General features: G+C 41.9%; 2 protein-coding genes across 3 annotated transcripts; one reads left to right on the top strand and one right to left on the bottom strand.

The window, feature by feature from the left end:
- The first annotated feature begins 759 nt into the window (after window positions 1-759).
- Window positions 760-5,132, top strand: LOC134025258 (rho-related GTP-binding protein RhoB). The gene has a single exon (XM_062468171.1). The coding sequence runs from the start codon at window positions 947-949 to the stop codon at window positions 1,535-1,537; it is 591 nt and encodes a 196-aa protein (XP_062324155.1). The 5' UTR covers window positions 760-946; the 3' UTR covers window positions 1,538-5,132.
- On the bottom strand, window positions 4,338-23,996 carry LOC134025255 (apolipoprotein B-100-like). Of its 2 annotated transcripts, XM_062468155.1 has the most exons (26): window positions 23,852-23,996; window positions 23,513-23,551; window positions 22,820-22,932; window positions 22,578-22,723; window positions 22,292-22,439; window positions 21,753-21,905; window positions 21,442-21,566; window positions 21,262-21,347; window positions 20,731-21,181; window positions 20,495-20,612; window positions 20,232-20,378; window positions 19,844-20,055; window positions 19,520-19,736; window positions 19,235-19,414; window positions 18,908-19,111; window positions 18,652-18,819; window positions 18,343-18,548; window positions 18,027-18,212; window positions 17,811-17,941; window positions 17,501-17,702; window positions 17,213-17,385; window positions 16,925-17,100; window positions 16,737-16,852; window positions 11,129-11,502; window positions 6,260-10,944; window positions 4,338-6,023 (listed from the first exon to the last, which is right to left on the bottom strand). In XM_062468155.1, exons 1-26 carry the CDS (start codon window positions 23,904-23,906, stop codon window positions 4,950-4,952), a joined length of 9,885 nt encoding a protein of 3,294 aa, XP_062324139.1. In that variant the 5' UTR covers window positions 23,907-23,996; the 3' UTR covers window positions 4,338-4,949. The 2 variants fall into 2 exon arrangements, with proteins under 2 accessions (XP_062324139.1, XP_062324140.1); XM_062468156.1 differs by lacking the exons at window positions 21,262-21,347; window positions 21,442-21,566; window positions 21,753-21,905; ... (3 more) ...; window positions 23,513-23,551; window positions 23,852-23,996 and having other exon boundaries at window positions 20,731-20,760; window positions 20,996-21,056.
- Window positions 23,997-25,209: the final 1,213 nt, after the last annotated feature.

Genomic DNA, 25,209 nt, shown 5'->3' with positions numbered 1-25,209 from the left:
AAAAAACTCACTAGACCTCAACTTTTGCCTTAGTAGAGAAGAGACAATGTGATAGTTAAGTAATGCAACCTACACGGCATTAGGAATGATTTCACACGCCTGGGATCTTTCCGAATACGAATTGTAACCTATACCATTCTTTAAAATTAGGCTATAGGTCTACAAAAATATAGGCAATATTCCCAGATATAAAAATAAATCCCCAGTCCAATAGGCATACGTCATACCTTTCATAGGATTGCCCCCATTCACAACTGAATTGAAATAAACCTTTTTTTTTTTTGAGGCTATATACCTAAACATTAGCCAACAACTGCAATTTAACCTACCACGAAACCGCAATATTCTAACTTTGATTTATTATGATCTTAAACAATTAGACTAATATAGGCGCTGTTAGGCAGCATGCAAACTATAGGAGGCAATGCAATGTGTGTAGAACATTATGTCTGTCACGATAGGCGTTTCAACACCAACATTTCACCTCTTAGACTTTGTCACGTTATCCTTTTAATTCCTTGTCCACAGTAGAGGCTGAAGACCCTCGTCTCTGTAAGAATGTATTCGGCTGATTCAGAGTCAGATGGTGTAGCCTAAATCATTTTCCTCGTGGTACACGATCCTCCCCTACTAACCAAACAGACTGTCCAGATCCAATCACATTCTCCCTTAGAAATAGTGATCTCACCTCCCCACTTCCGATTGGGTTGCTATATTAAGAAAGCGTCCGTGTGCTTTATAAAGGAAGCGCCTCAGCTGTTACTATTGCATCTACTTGGAAAAAGAGACTGGTGTTTGCAGAGCACAACGTTCAGTGCACAAGAATCGTCACCATAGGCCTATTGCGACCAAGCGGCGAATAGTCTGGGATTCATAGTTTTCATCGAATTTTGTATTTTGTCACAATTAAGTTTATAGACCGTCATTCTCTTTTCCAGAACAACAAATGGCAGATATACGTAAGAAACTTGTCGTGGTTGGCGACGGCGCGTGTGGAAAAACCTGCTTGCTTATTGTATTTAGCAAAGACGAGTTTCCAGAGGTGTATGTTCCAACTGTGTTTGAGAACTATGTGGCTGACATTGAAGTGGACACTAAGCAAGTCCAACTAGCATTGTGGGACACAGCCGGCCAGGAGGACTATGACCGCCTTCGCCCACTGTCCTATCCGGACACTGATGTCATTTTGATGTGCTTCTCAGTGGATAGCCCAGATTCACTTGAAAATATTCCTGAGAAATGGGTACCAGAGGTTAAACACTTTTGTCCAAATGTGCCCATTATTCTTGTAGCGAACAAAAGGGATTTGCGTAACGATGAGAATGTCAGAAACGAGTTGTCCAGAATGAAGCAAGAACCTGTAAAAACCGAGGACGGACGAGCCATGGCCATGCGCATTGGCGCATATGACTATTTGGAGTGCTCTGCGAAAACTAAGGACGGTATACGGGAAGTGTTTGAGACTGCGACACGCGCTGCTTTACAGAAGAGATCCAGTCCATCTACAGGTTGTGCCAATTGCTGTCTGTTGTTATGAATAAACGACCACGACGAGCGACGACCACTGTAGACTACTCCGTTAACACCACTAAGATCGGTTTTCTTTCCCTGAGAATCATCATTGAATAACGGTGGATCCATAGCATGGACCTATTCGCCAATTCAGTTGACCTAGATTGAGTCTGCCAAGTCCACCATTAAGATTAGTTAGAGGTCCTATGCCAAATAAATTATTTCTAATGCGAGGGTATCCTACAGGTTTACTAAAGAATGCTGCTTCAGAGGGCTTGCACAGGTCTTAATTGGCACACGGCATTTGATGGACATCATAATGGAATTGTGATGGTAATACAAACGAGTGGTTTCAAGGACAAAAACCAACGCATCTTCATTACTACAGACTACTTAATCTACCAGTGTTGTCAAGTTTTATTTATATGAAAGACTCAAGCTTACAAGCCAAGTTTTATTGCACAATGAAAGGGTTGTATCTTTCATTAGACGTTCTGTTTTTTAATGTATCTGAATACTTTTGCCACAGGTTCTTTTGTTTTGGTCAAGCTGCTTTCACAAAGACTTCCTCCAGAAGGCTGTGTATTCTGCCTTTGTGTCAGTATTTCATAGGCACTTGACTATATCAGGTCAGGGAATATGTATAGCAGCTTCAATGTGTACTTCACATTGACATTTAGTCATTTAGCAGACGCTCTTATCCAGAGCAACTTACAGTAAGTACAGGGACATTCCCCCAAGGCAAGTAAGGTGAAGTGCCTTGCCCAAGGACACACCATCATTTTGCACGGCCGGGGAATAGAACCAGCAACCTTCTGATTACTAGCCCGATTCCCTAACGGCTCTTGCCACCTGACTCCCATACTGTATTGTGAATGTCATATGACATAAAAAGTGCAATATTTGTATGTCCTCAAGAATTTGCTAGTTGAAAAAATATATACATTATTTTGTGCTTTTAAAAAGATACTATGATTTTATTACAGCCTGTTTAGTCACGTTGAATGCCTTGATGATCCCAAAAGTGCAATAACGTAAAAATGTTTAGTAAAGTCCCGATGGCATCAATGAAACCACCATATTTACTGTATTCTACTTAGCCCAGGATCTTACAACTTGGTTTCTAAATAAAACTCTTAATAACCTGATTATTACTATGTCAACTATGAGGAAGTATTTGGTGTATATTAGTTACAGATAGAGCATGTTTATATTTGTTTTTTCAACAGTAAAGTGGATATGAAGTGTATTTTTACAGAAACTGTGTAAATAGGATTGCAGCACAATAAGAGGAAACTAACCCAAAACACAGAAAGCACACATAAAGCACTGTACTATATTATGGACTGGGCAAACAGGAAATCAGGAAGACTGTTTTTTGTCACAGCCCACCAACACAAAAAGTAACTGGAAGTACAAAGTTGGATTTCATATCAAGGGCTTTAACTACAGATTATGTTTGTCTAATTTAATGCAAACATGTTGCATTCGTGTTATGTAATGGACAGTGTTTCATGACAGCATTTAACGTCATTGTTACAATTGATTTCCTTTGGTCCCTTACCAATAGGGGATTTCTTTGGGATGTAAAGAGCTCGGTCTTGATTTGGGTTCAATCATTTAAAAGGCACATTCTTTCTAAATGTCTGTTGCTGGGCTGTTTGTTGACAGGAACTACATGTTCCCTCTCTCTCTCTCTCTCTCTCTCATCACATCTGTGCAATCAATCTTGTGTCATTTTGTGTCATACAAAAGTTTTAGTACACTGTGTTGTTTGTGTGTTATACTGCAGAAAATGGACATTAAGCCAGAAAAAGTATTGATAGAAACTAAACAGTGTTATTTAATATTTTCTCATACATTCAGGATAATGGCACTATAGAAGGGGTCAACTGAAACCACAGTGAAGTCATTCGAGTGGACTATGTATCTTGGAATTACACTGAGAGGGAAACAAATGGAAAGTTTTAAATAGAAAAGCGATGCAGAATACAGCCAACAGCAGTCAAATCAATAAATAAATCCATACATTTCTCCATCACTGGCTTTCTGTTTTCCATTTTCACAACCAAGCGGAACTATTAATAGTAGGGGTGGAACAATATATCGTGGAACAATATATCACAATACAACATTTTTACAATATGTATCGTAGAGTTATGGCAATATTTTTACAATATGACGTCCGTTTGATCCTATTGGTTGAGCTACCAGCACGCGACCTACTCTGCACCTGCGTTATGTGTGCATTCATTGCATTCACAGAAATCGCTTGAACGGAGTTAACTAAATTGTATGTACAACAAAGAAAATTATTATGTTTAATGTTTTGGAAATAAATCTGTTAAGTGAATTTCAGTTGAATTTAAAATGTTGTTCAAAATATCGTGATACGTATTGTATTTTACACCCAGTATCGTGATACGTATCGAATAGTGAGCTGAGTGTATCGTTACACCCCTAATTAATAGGGCAGTTTCATGCCTCATTAAATTTGTATAGGCCTCACTAATCCAGAAGCAGTATTTCATGTCTGTGCATACACGTTTTGAGAGCTATTAAAATAGACTTTAAATGTGAAATATCCTGTCATGTTCTGTTGTGCTTTGGTACCCATTCATAGATGCCTACCTTTTATCTCCATCAAAGGATGTGCTTACGCTCTGCCAACAGAAAGTCAGCAACCAAGAATGCCTTTGCTTTCTGTTGTCATGAATTACTTTGTTAATAGCTGATGTCATGCTGTGGACTGTGGAACATTTTTAAGGGGAGGGACACTTTAGCCTGCTCTGTATTTAGCTTGAGAGATGAAAATGACACAATGCTAAATTTATAAAGGGTGTTTTCTTTATTCTGTCCATAAACAAAATACAGTTTAAGTAGAGTACATACATTTGATCAAGTAAAGCAAGTTTTGCAGTGAGTAACAATGAATTTGGAAAATGTCTTCATTTCTGTTGCTGTGAGGCTTACGTGTATAATCTTACTTGATGATCTTCTCTGTTGTTGAACACTTAGTAAGTACAAGGGTTACTAAAATATTTCATTTCATGTGGAACTTAATTTCAACTTTTGTTAATTCAAAGAGAATGACTGTAACACTAAAGTGTGTAGAAGGAGTTAGAAAAATTAAACTTGCATTCCAAATGGTCTTTATTTATGTGTTTAGGTTTTTAAATACAGACACAAGGGGGACATAGTAATATCAGCTGAGGTGGTAGACATCTGAATAATTAATACTAAAACAAAATAAGCAATTTACAAAAAAAATGTGGGGAAAAACATGGAAACATGCCTTTGCCTGAATAACTAGGACTGTTGCATACAGAATGACAACAATGTAGGTTTAGTTGTTTTCCATGTCTAGCTGTTTCAGACATACTTAAGTGATTTAAAAACATTCTTTGACTGAATAGCATTGGTTACAGGTTACTGGTTCAATCTGCCTGGTCAGAAAATGGAATGTCAATTTCTATCCTTCTATCAGACACTCTCACATACGACTCTGCATGCTTGGATATCTCCTTAAGGAACTCTATAACCATGTTGTGGAAAGCATTCAGGCGCTTGACCACTGAGCCAATCCATGACTGGATGTCAGCGTTCAGCTGCTCAATAGACATGTCAGCAAAAATAGCCTGGAAATTGGTATGGATATCACTGAAGTAGGCCTCAGCCATGTTCCTAAAGTTTTCAACCTGGGTGTTAATAGAAGACAATCCACGAGAGTTAACAAAATCAGTATAAATGTCGCTCATCCAATTGAGCCCCTCCAGTTTCTGAATACAAAAACGATTTGATTTATTCACAATTTCCACAATGTCCTCCAGTGTTATAGTCCTGATTGTCTGAACAATGTCAATGAGAATACGTTGGAGTTCTTCAAATGTGATGGAGGACACAAATCCTTCCTTTCTGAAATCAGGAATGGGAATTTGGATATTTGTAATAAATCTATGAACAGTTTCACTGCGGGCAGCAACAAATTCTGGAACCTTTGTGATAGCCTCTTCAGTTACATCAGTAATGAAGCTAGTGAATTTACGGTAGACTTCAAGCCCAGACAGTTTGTCTTCAAATCCAGGGAGTTGGAACTGTGTTTCCCTCAGGAACTCAATGACAGCATTGAGAAGAATCTGAATCTTCTCCTCATACTCTTTGAGGACATAGATCATGCTCTCTGAGACCTTTTCGGTCAAGTCAGCAAGACCTAAAGCTTCAAAATTGTCAGCAGCCCTCTTGAACATTATTCTGCCCTCTTCCTTAATCTGCTCAAGTGGACCCTCAAGATTGCTGGCTAGCCTGGTGATTTCATTATATGCTTTACAAATGGGATTGTTCACAATATCCTGCAGAGTAACTGTGGACACAATGGTCGGTATGTTCTCCTTTAGTCCCAACATCATCTCATTGGGAACCTCCATATTCCAGGTTGTCTGAATGTTAAGCATAGCTGAGTCGATCACAGACATCTTGATGGACATGATATCCACATCATTTGTTGGATCAGACTACATGAGAGAGAAAGAATTATGTTTCAGGAAAAAGTAAAAAAAAAAGAAGGTATTTACTGCCATGCACATTATATATCATTGTCAGATATTTTTCTAAATTATTCTGTCAGGGTGTGGTAAGGTGTGCTTTAAGTCAGCCCAATTCTGTCAATTACAACCAAGCTAGACCCTATTTAGATTCTACCTGAGAACATGCAACAACAGATATTACACAAAATATATATAGGTCTTACCGGATAGCGGCTGTAGAGCCTTCCTTTCACTTGAGCTGGGCGCTTTGTCAACAACTGGAGTCCAAGGAGACCAGAAGATGGACTGGACAGAGATACAATGAGCCCATCCTGTGCATTTGCGAACAATTCCTGGTTGGCTTCGATCATCAGGGCGGACATGCCAACCTTAGCTGAATTGGTGATAGAAGCATCCACAGCCTCGTTACTGAAGATGATGGTGCTGTCGTGATTGCTGTCAATGATCATGTGCTTCACAGACAGGACAGATGACAGTTTCACTCCGTTATCTCTGTTTAAAGTGCTGGTACCCTCGATCTTGCCTGTCAGGACCTTAAAGTCAGAGGTGGAGGTGGCATCAAGTTTGATTACGATTTCATGCTGATTGATGATGCTAGCATCAGTTTTAAGTGTGACCACAGGTGTCTTCATGGAAAACTCATATGTCAGGTCACCCATGACAGGGATCTTGATGCTCCTCTGCATTTTGGGCAGAGTGATTTTTGGAAGAGTCAGCTTGCTGAGGGCAGATGGAACATGCAGAGCCGGCATGGTGATGAGACTGGCGTCAGGCAGAGGGATGGTGAAAGAAGACACCTCTATATTCATCACTGGAACTTTGTATGCTGGAACTGTGAGGGTTTTTGGCAGCTCAATATTGTATTTCTCATATTCTGCCTTTGCTTGATCCAAGGAGATTGTGAGTAAGGCAACAACCTTATCCTTACCAATGATTATGTTTTTGTTCAGCATTCTGGTATTCTTATTGATGGCACTGACAACAGGCTGCAAGTCAAGGTCAATGGTTAACATATCAGGGTTCTTTTTATAAACAATTTTGGACTCCATGTCAAAGGTCTGCTGAGTTGTTGTCAAGAGCATGCTCAGGCCGGTGTCCTCCCACAGAGAGTAGTCCTCAACTGCGGATGTCTTCACACTGAGGAATGGCACAGACATTTCAGGAATGGTGATGGGCTCCTTCAACACATCAAGGTTGGCTTCTCCATTAATCTGTGCAAATATGTGAATTTCCTTTTCACCATTGTCCATCGTGAAGTAATGGGAGTACTTGTACTGATTGAATCGAGCATGACCCACCCAACTGCACTGCTGCACTCCAGAATTGAGGGTAACGGCAAAGTCATTCTGAAGATCAATCTTTCCAGACAACTTGAAAGGTAGTTTCACCTTGGTATTTTCCTTGTTCTTGATGTCAAACATGAGCTCATACGGTGTTATCAATGCAGTGAGAGAGTTGGAGATAGTTCCCTCAACATTGCCTACCAGCTCAGTGTTATGGGAAGCAGTTATCTCAATTTTCATATCCTGTACCTTAGCCTCTCCTTTCAGCTCAGCAACACTGCTTGTGATGAAGGGTGTTTTTGTCTCAGCAGATGCCTCAATGTTGATTTGACCATAAATGCAGAACTCAGCCTGAACATTTTGCTTCATCTGAACGTGATTTGTGTTTGTTTCTCCAGTGAAGGTCAGTTTGATGTCATGGAAATTAACAGTTATCTCCATGTCACTCTTCTGGGTTCCCTCATCTCCATACTCCTGAATGGCAAATTTACCCCTGCCTTCATGACCTAGGGTCAGAGTAATGACCCCATTCTCCAGGAAGGCAAAAGTCTTCTGGGTGTGGGAAGTTTCGCTAAAGATTTCAAGTAGGGGCATGTTCACCTCATGGTTGTAGGCAGTCTCCAGTGTGGCTGAGACTCCATTCCCTGTTGTAAAGATCGCACTGTTGACAAGTTCAGCTTTGTATGGCTCGGTCGTAGCCTTGGCAGTGGTCTTGGAGGATGCCTCTGCAGAAGTACCATAGAAACCCATTGTTCCCTCGTGGTCAAAGGAGAAAGAGGTGTGCACAACTTTGATGGTCTCAGAGAGAGAAAGCTGACTCGTTCTGCGTACAACATGTGCAGTGGCATCCAGAGTGTAGGCAATGAGGTCAAAGGTAGATGTGGCCTGAGAGTTGAGGTTGACAGTGAGCTCTGGAGACTCAGAGGCAGTGGTAGAGTTCTGCAGCTCTGCAGTCGTTCTGAGGCTGTAGTCAGGTGAGATGAGTCTGAACTCACCATTAAGTTTTCCAAAACAAGGAATCTTGCTCATGTCAGTGATTTTTTCTTTAAGCTCCTCAGTGAATGTTTCATAATCAAAAGATTTGATCTTCTGGACCAATCGTGAAAAATAGACATTCATGTCTTCGAACATGTGCTTGAAGTCAAATGTGCTTAGTTGATTCACAAACTCCTCCACTGGTGTCATGACTTTGTTTAGGAATGGTTGGATGTCAATAGACTTGAGAGCAGCAATTGCTGACTGAATGTGTTCCCTGAGCTGAAGGTGCTTCATGATTTCCACAGCTTCATCCATAACACTCTCAATCATCTTGTCAACCTCATAGTTGGTAAGAAGCTCCTCAAGTTTGGTATTTGGTATATTAAATTCCACGAAGAAGTCGGAAATGGTGTCCTTAACTGATTTGATCAAATTTTTGAATTCTGCATGAGGAAGCTTTGACATCAGACCTGTCATGTGATTTACCATGGAGTTGATGAAGTGTTTCAAGTCTTGAATGAACAAATTAATGTCAAAAGTGGCAATGACTTGTTTTAGTCCATTTACTTTCGCCTGAAGGTTGACCCTGATTTCATACTTTGAGTCAATGTCCTTCAGCAACTCAATGCTATTGTCCATAACTCCCATAATTGTAGCCTTCACTTGCTCAATGACTGCAGGCAGATGCTCAATGAAAGGGATCTGGAGGAGATGGCTGTCACTGTTCTTGTCATACTTTACAAATCCGGAGATGGAGTAGTCCTGGTTCTCACTAGCTTTGCTCAACACAGTGGTGGAGAAAGTTCCAGTCATTTCAACTCCAAGCTTCTCAGGTTTGTTGTAGGCCGTAATTTCCTGGTCAAATGCATGTTTGTTCAGTTTGGATGTAGTCTTGAATGTGACACTCTGCTCTTTAGTGGTTATCAAGCTGTTGAACTTGTTGTCCATATTTGTCTCAATAGAGGTGCCACTTTCCAGCTTGTGGGTAGTTGAGGCTCTGCATTCATGGGAGTAGGAGAAAGACAGGGGCTCTGCCTTCAGGAGGAACTTGCTGTACACTTCACCAGTCTGCTTTCCATAGAAATTCAGCTCAGAATTTGAGTTGAAGATTGCATCAACATTCAGAGTGAACGGTTCAGCAACAGTGTGGATAGTGCTATCCAGACGAAGCAACGGAGAGTTGAAGTTTGCCAAGCTGTTGAACTTCATGGTCAGACCAGAAAGTTCCATGTCTGTGTTATGAGACATCTGTGACCCCATGAGTTTTCCATTGGTGTTGCACTTAGCAGTGGATGTCATATCAGTAAAGCTAATCTCGTAGGTGTGCTTCAGCTCGTCTTCTGAGTAGGTGCCCTTTACACTGCCAGTCAGGTCCATATTGTAAGGCTCTGCCTTGAACTCGGCTTCATTGACAAAGTGGACATCCATAATCTTTAGGTCATTGTTTACAACCACAAAGGCAGTGAAACGTTCAATGTCAATGGTAATGTCATGCTTGTAGGAATTACTGTCACTAAGGAAGTTATCAGTTTTGGAGCGGACAGCCAGAGATCCAAGAGTAAGAGTCATGGAGTGTTTGTTGTCAGTTTTCATGTCCTGCAGAGAGGCTACCAGGCTATTAGAGATGATCAAACCATCTTCATTCATTCTGAGATTTACTCTATTTCTGGTGTTGGCATCAAATAGGTTACCTTTGTACATGCTGTTCATGTATAGCTCAGAGGTGCTGACTTTCCCCTCCACATTTAACTCAGCTGTGTTCTCTTGGATGGCGCCCTTAGTGTTGATGCTCATACTGGCCCCGGTGGTGTCAAATCCACCATGAATAATGTTCTCGAAGGTCACTGGGCTACTCTGTGCAGTTGTGGTGCAGCTGGTGGCCAGGCTGTCCTTATTCAGGGTCAATGTGGCTTTGTGGGAGGCACGGCTAGCAAATACATTAATAGAGGCATCCGCATTAATCTCAAGGCTAGACGGATTCAGGGATGCGGAGACCAAGGAATATACACGATTCTGGGTATCATCTGCCTGGTTCTCCATCCTTATGCTGGCCTCGTTTCTGGTCGCAGTGAAGTCGACCTGGCTACGGAGCATTCTTTCATCAGCCTTGGTCACAGAGTCAGACTGAATAGTGAGCTGAGCTTCCTTGTAGCCAATGCTGAACTTGGTGGTGTGCTTCATTGGGTCGTTGTTCATGTTGGTGTTGGACTCGATGAGAAGCTGCTCATCAGCATATCCTGCCTTGATCTTATTGACAAATTCTAGCATTGGAGCATCCATCCTCAATGTAGACTCAGCTCTTGCTTCTTTCTTCATTGGCTCAACAGAGAATGACTGGGAGTAGGTGGTGCTGGCAGTCAGGGATCCCACGGTCAGACTTCCGTCAATGTTGGCGTCACCAATGAAAATGTCGGCGGCCAGGGAACACTGGGAGGTGATGTCCAGGGATGTCTGCAATCCCAGGGGGCTAAATGCCTGGATCTTGTAGTTGCCTGTTGCTTTAACTTTGTCTGAAACACTGACACTCTCCATGATCCCAAAACTTGTGTCAATAAGCTTGTGGCTAAGGGAAGCATTAACAATGGCCTTCATTGTGTCCTCTGGGATGTCAGTAATCAGCGCAGTTCCTGTAATAAGATGGACAAGGTAAATTAAACTTCCTAAATGTCCTCTAGAGCAGACATCAGAGCTGATGCATGAAATGTCCTGTTAGTTTAATGCCAGACACTTGAGCTTAATTCTTTAACCTAAATCGAATGTCAAATAATATCAAGATTACCTCATTGCTACGTTTATGAGAGAGGTAGTTACCTTCAGTTGTGTAGGAGAACAGCTCGATGGGACTGTCAGCCATCACTTTGTACTGGACCATGTAGCTTGGATCCTCTATACTGTTGTTGCCAGCTGAGATCATGGCTTCCCAGTTGTAATAGTTGCTGTTGACCTTAGCAGATACTTCCACCATTCCCATGAGTGGCAGAGTAAGATCATAGTTGGAGGGGATGGAGAAGGTGGGGACCTGGATCTCCTTAGAGGGAAGGTCTAGACCCATCTGGGGCACTGCCAGGTGTGGTGTGGTCAGCAGGGCTGGGATCCTGAGTTCCTCAGATGACTTTCCTCCAAGAGGTATGGGGATGATGATGATGACACGGTCCTTGTTGAACTGGTATCTGAATGTGCTCTCACTGGTGAATGAATGACAGAAAATTTAGTCTAAAAGTAAAAATACGTTATTTTGATAACAAATTCAAAAGAAAATATAGCTGCAAGCCGCAATGAGGGGCCAAACTGGTCAAATGACCCCCAAAACTTTTTTTTGACATCCTCGAGTACATATAGAAAGTTTTGTGTGAATCCATCAAAGATTTTCAGAGATACGACCCAACTTCCTGTTTAACGGCTAGGCTTACGATTTTGATAGACTGTAAAGGAGAAATGGTTTAGAAAATCATAAATCCATGTGAAACCTTTTGTAAGGCTTGGTCTGAAGATAATATGTGCCAGATTTGGTGAAGATTGGACAAATTATTTCATGAGTTCCAAATGACGGCCGCATCAATTCAGCTGGTTAACATGTCGGACATGGGATCTACCAACATATCACGAGACAAAGGAATCACTTAACCCTCGTGCTGCCTTCGGGTCACATGACCCAAAGGTTCATAACGAACCATCGTTGTGTTTACCCAATTTTACCCAATACAAAAACAAATTAAAATAATTTTCTTTTAACCTTCGCAATGTGGGGGGTCTGAGACAGCCTAGCTGTTAAAAGAAAATGCTTCACTTTGTCTTTGTATGCGGTAAATCTGTCGCAATACGACGGTGGGTCACAATGACTGATGGGTCAGAATGACCCGAAGATAACACAAGGGTTAAATAAGGCAAACAAATCAACAGTTATTGGCCAAAACACATTTTTGCTTCCTGCGGCCCTTCCCAGTGGTCACATGACACCAAATTGTTTAGGCATCCTCAGAAGAGGGTTCAGAGTCCAGGGGTCCGTTCTTCGTACGTCGCTAACTCAGTTAGCTGGATTTGATTATTGACGATTTGTCATGATGATCTTGGATTGTTTGGTTCTTCAACGCTCATTCTGGACTTCTGTTGCGGAAGGTGCAAGAATAATTAGCAGAATTGAACATGAACCCGAATTAATCGCACATTGCGTGATCCTTTAGCACAGCGCGATAGGCTACTATACGTTTGGAGAGATATCGGTTTTCTCGTGAGGTGTCATTTACATCATTAATTTGTTGTAACCACATTAAATTATATGACATTGAAGATGATAAACAAAGTAATTATGAAAATCAGAAAATACAAAAACATATAGGCCTAGCCTACTGTAATAGGCGATAAAACATCTAATGTGGTCACTATACATTTAATTTGTCTGCTACTTTTTGCCAGCCCTCTCTCCTGGATTTTGCAGTCTTTGAGGTGTTCCCTGGCGTTCTGATTAAATCTTCAAATTTGGAGTAACCTTTGAGCAAGCTCTTGCTCTGTTGGCTCTGTTGCGGAAAAAAACGGTACATACCCCCTTTTAAACAAACGCATGAACTCGCAATTATCCCAGACAATTCAATCCAGCTATACTAATCATAAACAACAGGGGTGTTCGAAGAACCTAATTAGCCAGATCCTGATTAGCAAGATGATGTCATCTTGGATGTGTCATTTCGATCTCGGATGTCATAAGCGACGTACAAAGTACGGACCCCTGGTACAAAGTTTGGTGTTCTTTGTGTTCTCAAAGAGTTGATGAGATATGACCCAACTTCCTGTTTGGTTGCTTTACTACTGATTTTGATTTTCTGTACCAAACAAATGGTTTCAAAAATCTAAAATCTGTTGATTATTCATTTGAGGCTTGTTCTGAACATGATCTCCTTTTTGAAAATTGGACATACAGTTCCAACGTTATGTGTAAACGCACCTCCAAATTATACCTATTGGTGGTGCTAGAGTTCTCCAATAGGATACATGAAACTTGGTGAAAATGATAAGGGGTCTGTCCCCAAAGAATGTGCAAAATGTCACAACTTTTGACCATACGGTTCTAGGGGCTGCCATAGACTCCAATGGCAAAAGAAGATGCGTAATAATAATATGAAAAGGTAGAAACACAATAGTTGGCTTCGTATCTTTTCTGCTTGGCCCCAATAATAATAACAAGAGAGGGTTGCATCGGTGGCAGATGGGTCAGTTTTTTTACTTACATTTTATGACTGATATTTCTGTATATTATAAATAAGTATGCCTACTTATTATATAAGATTATTATACCTATTATATAAGATTGCATAGATTAAAAAGCATACATTTGTTGCTGCTTATTTACACTTCAAAATACTAAGAGTGAAGCGGCTGACCGGAGCTGCGGCCGCAAGGCGGTCGGTGCATGACGCGGCGGTAACCCTCGAACCCGGTGGTGGACTCCGGAGGTGAGGGTTTCCGTCAAGCTGAAGAAGGAGGCCTATCGGACTTTATTGTCTGGTAGGACTCCAGAGGCAGCTGATGTGTAACGGCAGGCCAAGCGCAACGCGGATTTAGCGGTCGTGGAGGCAAAAACCCGGGCATGGGAGGAGTTCGGCGAGGCCATGGAGAATGACTTCCAAACGGCTTCGAAAAGGTTCTGGACCACCATCCGGCGACTAAGGAGGGGGAAGCAGTGCACTGTCAACACTGTATATGGTGGGGATGGTGCGCTGCTGACCTGACAGGGGACGTCCTGGATCGGTGGAAGGAATACTTCGAAGACCTCCTTAATTCCACCAACACGCTTTCCGACATGGAGGCAGAGTCTGGGGACATCGGGGGGGGGCCCTTCTATCTCTGGGGCTGAGGTCGCCGAGGTGGTTGAAAAGCTCCGCGGTGGCAGGGCCACTGGGGTGGATGAGGTCCGCCCGGAGTTCCTTAAGGCTCTGGATGTTGTAGGGCTTTCTTGGTTGACACGACTCTGCAACATCGCGTGGACATCGGGGACAGTGCCTCTGGACTGGCAGACCGGGGTGGTGGTTCCCCTCTTTAAAAAGGGGGACCAGAGGGTGTGCTCCAACTTTAGGGGGATCACACTCCTCAGCCTCCCTGGGAAAGTCTATTCAGGGGTCCTGGAGAGGAGGGTCCGTCGAATTGTCAAACCTCGGATTCAGGAGGAGCAATGTGGTTTTCGTCCTGGCCGTGGAACAGTGGACCAGCTCTATACCCTCGGCAGAGTCCTGGAGGGTACATGGGAGTTCGCCCAACCAGTACACACATGTTTTGTGGATTTGGAAAAGGCGTTCGACCGTGTCCCTCGGGGGCTCATGTGGGGGGTGCTCCAAGAGTACGGGGTACCGGATTCCCTGATCTGGGCTGTCCGGTCCCTGTACGACCGGTGCCAGAGTTTGGTCCACATTGCCGGTAGTAAGTCGAACTTGTTCCCGGTGAGGGTTGGACTCCGCCAGGGCTGCCCTTTGTCACCGATTCTGTTCATAACTTATATGGACAGAATTTCTAGGCGCAGCCAGGGCGTTGATGGGGTCCGGTTTGGTGACCCCAGGATTGGGTCGCTGCTTTTTGCAGATGATGTGGTCTTGTTGGCTTCATCGGACCGCAATCTCCGGGTCGGGGAGGAGATCTTGACCCAAGCGGAGGAGTTCAAGTATCTCGGGGTCTTGTTCACGAGTGAGGGAAGAATGGAGCGCAAGATCGACAGGCGGATCGGTGCGGCGTCCGCAGTGATGCGGGCTCTGCATCGGTCCGTCGTGGTGAAGAAGGAGCTGAGTCAAAAGGCGAAGCTCTCTATTTACCAGTCGATCTACGTTCCTACCCTCACCTATGGTCACGAACTGTGGGTAGTTACCGAAAGAACGAGATCGCGAATACAAGCGGCCGAAATGAGCTTTCTCCGCAGGGTGTCCGGGCTCTCCCTTAGAGATAGGGTGAGAAGCTCGGTCATCCGGGAGGGGCTCAGAGCAGAACCGCTGCTCCTCCGCGTCGAGAGGAGCCAGCTGAGGTGGCTCGGGCATCTGATAAGGATGCCTCCTGGACGCCTCCCTGGTGAGGTGTTCTGGGCACGTCCCACTGGGAAGAGGCCCGGGGAAGACCCAGGACACGCTGGAGGTACTATGTCTCTCGGCTGGCCTGGGAACGCCTCGGGGTCCCCCAGGAAGAGCTGGTGGAAGTGGCCGGGGAGAGGGAAGTCTGGGCCTCCCTGCTTAGGTTGCTGCCCCCGCGACCCGACCCCCGGACAAGCAGCAGATCATGAACGAGGACGAACGAATACTAAGAGTGAAGTGTAGAATGAAACAGGGTTCTCTTGTCATTACCTTAGTGCAAGAGGGAATGGTAGGCTATGTGGCAGTTGCATCAAAATGAAGAAATTGGGCAATCCTGTGTAAAAATGGTCCTAACCTATTTTATGATTTAAACTTTCCATCAAGTTTTTTCGTCCTAGTGATACTTTTAAACATTTACTCAAATTGCATTTCATTAATAAAGAACTCCCTTTGAAACAAGCTGATTCTAACAACGTTGTCAGTAACAACGCCCTTTCTGAAGACTTGAGTATCCGCGTTGTAAGTAGGGAAAGCGCATTCAACTTTATCAGCTTCTCTTATACTCCCTCTATATCAGCCTCTCTCAATCCTGGTCATTGATCCTGGTCCCTGGGTCTACTGTAGCCATGCATGTTTTTAGATGTTTATCTACTCCAAATGACCTAGGTACGAAGTTTTCATTTAAAGTTTTCACTCGTTCGACATTCCCGAGACAGCAACGCGCGCAAGTAGAATACTATACGTGTTGCCTTCCCGGTCTGTTCAAATTTATGCTAAATAAGTATTTTTTTTGACGAAAACAACTAGCTAGCTAGCACTAGCTATCGAAGGAGTGAAAACTTTAAATTTTAGAGTAGAATAAACTGGTTTAAATAAGCCTAAATACAAAACTTTGTACCTAGTAACCAGTGTAGAAACCATGACAGTTTCCTGCTAGCACGCATAGATATCTCAGGAATTTAAGGTCGGCATAGCGACGGACGCGTCCTTGCATCGGAATGGCATTGTGACGTCAGGTAGGACACTATTTGGCCCTAGGACACTATTTGGCCTGACAGTTGCACTATCAGCAATACTGCACTATTGTACTTCACTTGTCTTAGGTTAGTATAGGTTTATAAGGTTAGTATAGGTTATTATGTGTATTTAGAGGTTTAGTATACTGTATTGAATATTGTATATTATTTGTATATTAGGAGGATATTTACTATATTTGAGCTTATCATAGATGTAATCTATGTTCTGTGTACTTATATGTTATGTTATGCCAGGTTGCTTTGCATTGTCCTGTCCTAAGAATTTCAGTGCCCAGTCTGTGTTGTTCTATCCATCTGACAATAAAAGACTTGAACTTGAACTTCTTCATTTATACTTACGATTTCAGGAACAGCTTCTCAGGCATGGAGGGCATTACTATCTCTGGCATGTTGTTCTTAAGTGTCTCAAAGGCAGGGACATCAGTTGTGATCTTGTCCAGCCACATGCTGCTTGCCTGTACATTTTAAGATCTTGTAAGTCTTATTCTCATGAAAATTAGAAAGCTGAAAAATTGACAAAGTTTTACCTCAAGAGCCTTTGTGTAAATATGACGCAATTTCATGTCAGTCTTGGCCACCTTATGGTCCATGATGTCCTCAGAAAGCAGTATGAGCCAGTTCTGGACGTCTTCAGTGTAAGGTAAGAGCTTATGGATTTCAGAGTTCATGTCAGACATCAGTTGTACCTGAACCTGGTCCTCTCCTAAAAATGGGTATTGTCAAACGTTGAACATTTCACTTCATAATGACAGCCTTAGAATGGACATAAACTAGGCTTTCTCCCAAAAAGTTGTTGAAATAAAATGTTGGTGTACCATATTTGAAGATGACTCCCTGCACAGAGGAGGTCTCTGGGAGTTTGACGTCACTCTTAATCTCCAGAGTGAGTCCTTCTACATTCCTCAGTGTGGCAGTGACAGCTGCATCTGTCTGAAGTGAGGGCACCACCAGTTGCACCTGGAGCATCCCATCAGTCATGGCCTCAAGCCTGTAGGAAAGACATTTTCAATTAAACAAAGATACAGAACTAAATGTACTCAAGGATAGAAAAAGTTTGGCCAATTAAAAATGTTCCCTCTGAATGTGTGCCCATGTTAACTTACTTGGCGCGACCAATCAGAGACAGCTGGGGAATGTTCTTGTTGGAGATTTCGATGGTGATGGACTTGCCCTTGGTGCTGCTGTCAGTGAGGCCCACCCTGACTCCAGCCTCCACATCATAGTCAGGAATCTGGACATTGGTGGTGAAGACGTTCTTGTTCCTGTTGTACTTCATTGTGGCTGTGGCCTCAGTGGGTTCGGAACCTAAAAGCAGGAAGAGTGATTGAGAAGCTGCTCGTTTAAACAAAATTATTTCAAAATAAAAGGGAATCAAGGTGGAATCGATTGGAGTATGTATGGAAATGCTCATACCTTCTGCTTTCATAATCATCTTCAGAGAATCAACCTTCTGGCGTCCATCTTTTCCCTCACTGAGGAGCTCATAGGAAAAGGTGGCTGTGTATTCAGTCACCTCTCCAGTGGGCTGGATGTCCACAGCAAACCTTCAGAGACAGATGATACGGTGTTAAAGTATAATCAAGCACGCCACATATCCAAAACATTTATGTCTTTACTGAAATTACTTACTTAGTCTCTCCATTAAGTGGGAAGTAGGGAGCAGCAGCGTTGACACCAGCTATGGAGTAACGGACTGTGGTGCAGTACTTAACTCCAGAGAAGAGAGGACTGCAGTTGACAACATTAGTCCTGGAGTAGTCCTCCATGGGAGGGACCAGGGAAACATGACCAGTGGTCACTGTCAGAACTCTGTTGCTATTAATGGGAAGTGCAGAGGATACAAAATTAACTATACACAGTGGTGCCTTTGGTAATTTTCCCAAACATTAATATTATGAATAATTATTAATATGTGTTTGCGTTTGGAGTTCAGATGTTTCTTTACCTAACTCTGAAGAGCTGTGTGGTTCCCTGAGGGGCAGGTATGGCCAGCTTGACCTGGTTTTGTTCCATGGTGACCTTGGCATTAAAAGTACTCTCATGGTACATGTTTGTGTGCATCTCAATGGCGGAGACAACAAATTCAGGCATGTGTACTCCCATCTGTGTCACAAACTCCACCCCCAGAGAGGGCATGAAGGATACTTCCTGCTGTTGTAAGAAGAAGTAAAGATTAAAAGTTCATGATGAAATTACTTAAAATACTTTCTATGCTTTTAATGGAGGAATGTACAACAAAGAGTGGGCTATTTACCATGTTTGGTGCAATGTGCAGTCCCCCTTTAACTCCAGGAACAAAAGTCCCAGACAGAGCGAACTTCAGAGGCAATCCAGCAGCAGTTGGTAGGCTAAAACTGTTGTCCATGAAGATGTAATGGGCGAAAAGTTCATTATCAGTGCTTGACATCAGTTGTTGCAAGGTCTGGAAAAGAAAACCCATGTTATGAGGAACATCAATCATCTTGGTAGGAAGAAACTAACACAAGTGTTCATCCCAGAATGAGATGTACCTTTGTGGGGATGGTCTTGAAGAGGATTTCAGCATACATCACTGCTGTATCGACGATGCCCTTCAGATCGGTGCCCTTGATGTAGCCAAGCTCAGCTCCCATAATCCTCAGATAAGCTGTGGCCTCAGGGGATTCCTGAGTCTGCAGCTCCTTGGCTAGCTTGTTAAAGTTACGGACAATTTCTCTCACAATGTTCTCAGGGACCTAAAATGAAGGTTTAGTTCATAATTATGACAGTGGCACAGCTAATGCTAAAGTGTTATAAAGCAACTCAAATGCAATTATTGTTGCAGGTAAACACAAAATAAATGTACAGTCAAGTCTCACCTGTCTCTTCAGCTTCTCACTCATCAAAGGCTCAATCCATTTCTCTAAAACCTCATTGATCTTGTTTGGCATTTTATCTTCAGCCCAGTACATGGTCTTGGACAACGTGTCTGGGAAGAACCCATTCTTTCCAAACAGAGCCTCAATGGTTGGTTCAAAGCCTTTTCCCTCCATGCCAACCTTTAAACAATTTAAATCATTTATGAATGTCGGGGGATATGATAGTGAATAAAACCTAGAAGGGACCTTTCTATCATGGACTTCTGGATTTATTTTTAAACATACCTCCCACATATCCATTGAATAGCCAAAGGCATTCAGTGTCATCTCAAGCATGACTTCTCTAGGCAATTGGCTGGTTGGATCAAATACCATGTTGCCCCTAATGTCAGTTTGCATGTAATTGGCACCAGTCTCCATCTTGTAGTTGCGGGATTTTGTGTAGTCAAAATCAGTAGTCACATCATTTTCTCCCATGACATCCAAAATCTTCTTTCCCATCCTAAGGAAGAAGACAAATCATGGACAATTAGGTTACAAGATTAGATTGTGTGACTCATGTTGCTTAATTGGACAGTAAATCCGTTCAAGTGGGAATATTGTCCTTACTTTTGGGTTTCTGAGTCCTTAGAGGAAATAATGTTGTAGATGTGGGAGGCCACAAAGGCCTTGACCTGCATGTTCTGATCCTGGGTCAGCACCTTCTTTACCAGTTCTAGGTCACTGTCCTCAGGTGCTCTCATCAGAATGAGATAGGCGGCTAGGCGCTTTTGCACGGCTCCCTTGGCATACTGGCTGACCCTCTGGAGGTTCGAGCGCACCTAAAGAAGACAAGAAAGTCTATTGACCATGGAAGTCCCAAATGTGTCGTATAGCCGTTGTGATGTTATTTTACGTGTTTGACCCAGTATGCCAGACTTTGTAGAATTAGTGTTGTTTACATAAATACAGTTTGTAAAGCTATCTCTAAAGGAAAGTGCAAATGCATGTAGCTGACCTCATTAGTCACAGACATGTGTCTAAAGGCCTGGATGGCTGCCAGCTGGACAGACAGGGTTGTGGCTGGCTGTCTCATGCACTTTACTAGGGTAGTCTTTACACTGGCATCTGCAGCCTCCATGGCCTCTCCCATGTTACCAACAACCTGGACACATTGAAAAATAACATATTCACAGTTAGCAAAGAAACAAGACCTTGGAGGTTTGTGTATTGCGACAATATGGAACGCAAAAATTAAGAATGTAGAAAGAGGTCCCATACCCTCAGGGTCAAGAAAGTCAGCTCCTTTTCACCTGCACAGTCACTGCCCAGAATTGAGGCCATGAACTCAGACACAGCAGTGATCTCAGGGGTGACATTGCCCTTGGCCTGGTATAGCCTGGCAACACAGGAGGGGACAGTAATGAACACTTGAAAACATGAAAATGTAATTTTGATGTAGTTTTCATATTAAGCTTCTGAGAGGAAAACTCTGAATGTAAAAACATTTTACTTACTTTCTGACGACGTTGCTAAGAGCATACATGATGGGCTTGCTCTGCTTGTACTGAGCCATAGCCAGCATGTCCTTGACAAGAAGACGGGATGGATTAGGTAACAGGCCCAAAGCATATACGGCAGCATCGACCTCTATGGCGTCAACATCGAAGGTCCTCAGGACCTGGAGCATGGTACTGCTGCACTCTGGGGTGCCGCACTGGGCCAGCGCTTGCCAGGTCAGGGAACCAGACATATCCATCATGTGAACCACGGCATCGCTCATAACCTCAGCCTTTAACCCACGGAGCTGCATTACGAGTTTCTGGAAAGTGCTGGCACGCTGGTGACCCTGATTTGTCTGGGACAGGGAGGTGAGCTCACCCATGGTGGCAATAATGCTATCCTTAGTCTGGACAGGGTTCTTCTCTTCAACAGTCTCCATGGGCAGGAACTTGAGGTTGGCCTCAACTTTAGAGAAGTAGAAAACTATTTATCAACTGATATCAGCAGTCTGCTACAATTTTTTTTTATTAGTCTTGGTTACTTACTTGGGTCAAAGACCCTGTCGTTAATATTCTCAGACTCCACCAGAGTCATAATCTGTTTCACCACTGTTGAAACTCCATACTCATTCCTGTAATCAGAAAAGAACATAAAAGAAATGACAAACTGGCCATGCTCTGTAAAGTATTCTGTAAAACTCTGGCTACTGCTTTTTCTAGACTTACTGGTGAGAGAAAGGAAGGAAGATGTGCTTCTCAGTGCAGGCTCCTGAAAGTATATGACTTTCCTCATTGGAAAACTGGTAGTTGCAAGTCTGAGTGCTGCTGATTAGTTTGGACAGAGGGAAGTGCTGTTGAGAGGGAAATAGTGCATTATTATACATCATCAGGTTAGGATTAGTGGAGCAATTCAACTCATCGTAAACTCAACTCAAATGTTGAGTTTAGTTGAGTTTATGGTGTTCTTTTCACACAAAATAATGATCGTCTTGGTATCATGTATTATACAGTTTGAAGGTCATCATGTAGACACCTACCATGCCAGAGATTAGGGCCAGAGGGCTGGTGTGGTCCTTCTGGGCAGTAAAACTGTCACATCTGGACAGATCCCTGGTGAGGGTGAGGTCGGTGACATCATTTTCCCTGGCATTGACAGTGTTATCAGTGTCACAGACTCCATGCAGTGTGGCCTGAAAATGTAAAGAGTTACAATAAAAAATGAGCTCAGACCACGTGATTCAATTCCAGGAAAGGAAAGATTTACAAGAATATAATTAACTGTTTACAGTTTGATTTGCTGATTATCTTAATAAGGCTGTGATACTAAGATGGAAATTCCCAATTGACACAACATGTGAATCCACACCTACAGATAAAGTTGTTTTTATGAACTTTGACCTGGCAATGAGGACAGTCACTTTAAGGACACAATGTTTGGTGCAGCATTTATCACCCCAGATTGGGGCTTCTTATCACTGTATTATCTAACCTGTTATTATTGATTTAATCTGCATCACAAACAACCTTGATGACACATACTTCAGCAATAAAGGATTGAGAGATCTAAAACTCGTACCATTTTCACGTTTTTCTCCACTTTCAATGAAGGCACGAGAAGAGCAGAAACAATTCCCCTCTTGATGTTGAGGATGGTGGCTGGCTCATTCTCCTCAGGGAAAAGTTTCACACCTGTCTCTCCCTCAACCATGACCTTCAGGGGGTTCCTGGTACAAAAAGCGAACTTGGTGTTATTAATTGTGTGGTTCTACTAATGTTTTTAACACACATTGTCTGACTTAATCACATTTAAGTACAGGGAACTGGTTCAAGACCTTTTAGGACAAAGTTATATAATGACATACTTTTCCATGGCAAACTGGAAGGTCTCAGCATTGGCAGAAGGCTCATACACAGGAGAACCCACAGAGTCTACAGCTGATACCTCACTTAAAGAGCACTCTGAGGTACGCACAATGAAGTTGCAGGTCTGGACAACATCAATCTCAACCTGTAAGATGGAGATAGGGATTGGTCAGGCTATTCTATGTTGTGAGAATGTTTTTGTGAGGAGTTAGTTAATATTTCTGTTAGTCATGACACTTACTTTACAGTACACTTTGGGGCCATTCTTGAGGCTGGTTGCCCCATGCACACCGTTATGGGTCTCAGCGTCATAGTTATACACATATCTCCTGAAGTTCTGGAACCTCTTGTCCACTAAAAAGTTAAAAGGAATGAGACATTGTGTAATTAAAATAAAGATCATTAAGTTCAGGTCAGTCCAAAGACATCTTATCTCCTAGATAAGTAGCTCTGGACTCTGATATAGCATTTTACACAATAAACAGGATAGTGTTGACTCAGAGAACTTGACAAACTGATATGAAATAGTATTCTTGGTAAGGGTTCAAAGGTAAACTTTTCAGCTAAGAGTGGCACAAGGTGAGTAGGTTAATTTTGCCAGTGTCTGTATCTGTTCAGTTATTTTGTACACACTTTGGTCACTGAAACAATTAAAATAGGTCCCTTGATGATGATTTTCTGTTTCTATTATTTTAACATGGCTTTTTGTCTTTTCATTTGATCCATTTAGCTGACACAGTTTTTTATACAGTACAGTAAATTACAGTACTGTATGTTCAACTATAAACATTCGGAGTGTGTTTCACCTACTACTAGTTACTTACAGTTGTACTGTACTTAAGTAAAAAAAATATATATATATTTTGACATTTTGTTAATTACTTTATATATCTTGCTTCACAATTCAAATTAAAGTTTAGTATTAAACACTTACAAAGACATGTTGGAGAGCCCCCTTTGGAATCTACTTGCTCTGTAAATGATAGGGTCATGAACAGTTAAAAGAACATACAAATACAAAGGCTGTTGGTAGTTTCGATTAATGCCATTAATTGATTGTGTCTGATATGAAGACCATGGTACAGAACATCAACCATCATAAAAACGGGATAGATTAATAACTGTGAGCTGTTAAATTATTGTCATTTATTAACAGATACACATATTTGATATAAAATACATGAATAAATAACATTAATATTCAATTAAAATATGTAAAACTTCATTAATAGTCACAAAAGTGTCAATTTAGTTTAAGTTGAGTAGTACTTACGGGCCAAGGCATAGGTGCTTAGCAGCAGCAAAAGGCAGAGCTTAGTATCCCCCATGATGGGTTGGATATAACTCTGAAAGCCTTTGGAGAAAGGGAGTCTACGCTAAGTGAAGACTGAGTCCTTGTAATGAATTTAGCCTTTTTATAGTTCCCACATCTCACTTTGTGAGACTAATCAGAGTTGCAAATGTGTTAAACTAATTCCAAAGTTCAGACAGTCCTTGTGGCAGGCCAAAGGTACGCCATTTCACAAACCCTTATAAGACTTGTCAGTCAGCACTGGATTGGACTGCGATTGCATTAGATTAGCATTTGTTTCAAACTCATGATTCCCTTTGTCATGTTGCGAATACCAGTCAAAATCAGATCACAATCAATATTTTGTTTCATTTCACTCTGGTGTTTATTGTATATTATTGAGAGAACATCTGTTTTCTGGTTGTCTACAACTGAGAATGATTAATAATTATTATTCATTACTGACTATTACATTTTCAACATCTTCTATACTGCATTTAATTATATCCTTTAATGTATGTTGTATCCATGTTATTGTGATATATACAAAATAATGTAATATATAGTATAATACTGAGGTCTATCTTATTGAATAGACTAACACAGTGTAAGCCACTATACTTTTTAGTGGCCAACAAGACTAATTGCATACGCAAATCTTCCCGTCTGGTGATTAAAAAATTGTTATCTTATGGACATTTTTTTGGTGTACAAGATTAAATTAAGTGTAATTGTACTGCAGACATCATTACAAGTCTCTACAAGTAAGTGTTTCTTCTTTCTGAATGTTTGATGTTATTTATTTATTGTCTGTAAATTTGTGAAAAGTTAAAATATTTTGTGTTTCTTTGTCAAGATATGGTATGTTTTGCAGACAGGTATGAAACAATCCATTCATTTCAATATTGAATTAAAGCTGTTGAAAAAATGCATTTATTTATTTATTGTATGTACTGTAGAGAATACTTTTGAAATACACTGTGACTTAAGAAGACTTCCAGCTACTGTCATGTTAAATATGCACTTGTAACCCCAAAATAAATAATTTATGATAAGCAGCAATCTTAACACAGTAATAATTTATATTTTTGAAAGAGTCTGAACATGATGACATAATCAATACCATCATGTAACTTGTGTCTACACCATAACCCCTTTGCTAAAATCCAATTTTCTAAAGATAAAAGTGGTCCCTAGTCCCGCTGTTACTCTTTTATGACTTGCAAAATCAGCTGTGTTCTTCTGCATGATTAAGTTATCTACTCACTGTACGTGATCGCTGACAGAGACCACTTCTGTTGGTCATTTATTGATTTATGGTTGGAAGTAAAAGGCATGTC

Source organism: Osmerus eperlanus, chromosome 8 (genome assembly GCF_963692335.1).
Source record: "Osmerus eperlanus chromosome 8, fOsmEpe2.1, whole genome shotgun sequence".
In the NCBI taxonomy this organism is placed as follows: domain Eukaryota; kingdom Metazoa; phylum Chordata; class Actinopteri; order Osmeriformes; family Osmeridae; genus Osmerus; species Osmerus eperlanus.
Note: the sequence above shows the minus strand (reverse complement) of the source record. Positions and strands in the feature narration are given on the sequence as shown.

What these genes read in the sequence shown, in the direction of transcription:
- LOC134025258 (XM_062468171.1), top strand. Translation starts at nt 947, where the DNA reads ATGGCAGATATACGTAAGAAACTTGTCGTGGTTGGCGACGGCGCGTGT.
- LOC134025255 (XM_062468155.1), bottom strand. Translation starts at nt 23,906, where the DNA reads ATGGGGGATACTAAGCTCTGCCTTTTGCTGCTGCTAAGCACCTATGCC. An exon ending in AAGGACTCAGAAACCCAAAA is followed by an intron (nt 19,737 to 19,843) that starts GTAAGGACAATA and finishes CTTCTTCCTTAG; the next exon opens with GATGGGAAAGAAGATTTTGG. An exon ending in GGCTCTACAGCCGCTATCCG is followed by an intron (nt 6,024 to 6,259) that starts GTAAGACCTATA and finishes TCTCTCATGTAG; the next exon opens with TCTGATCCAACAAATGATGT.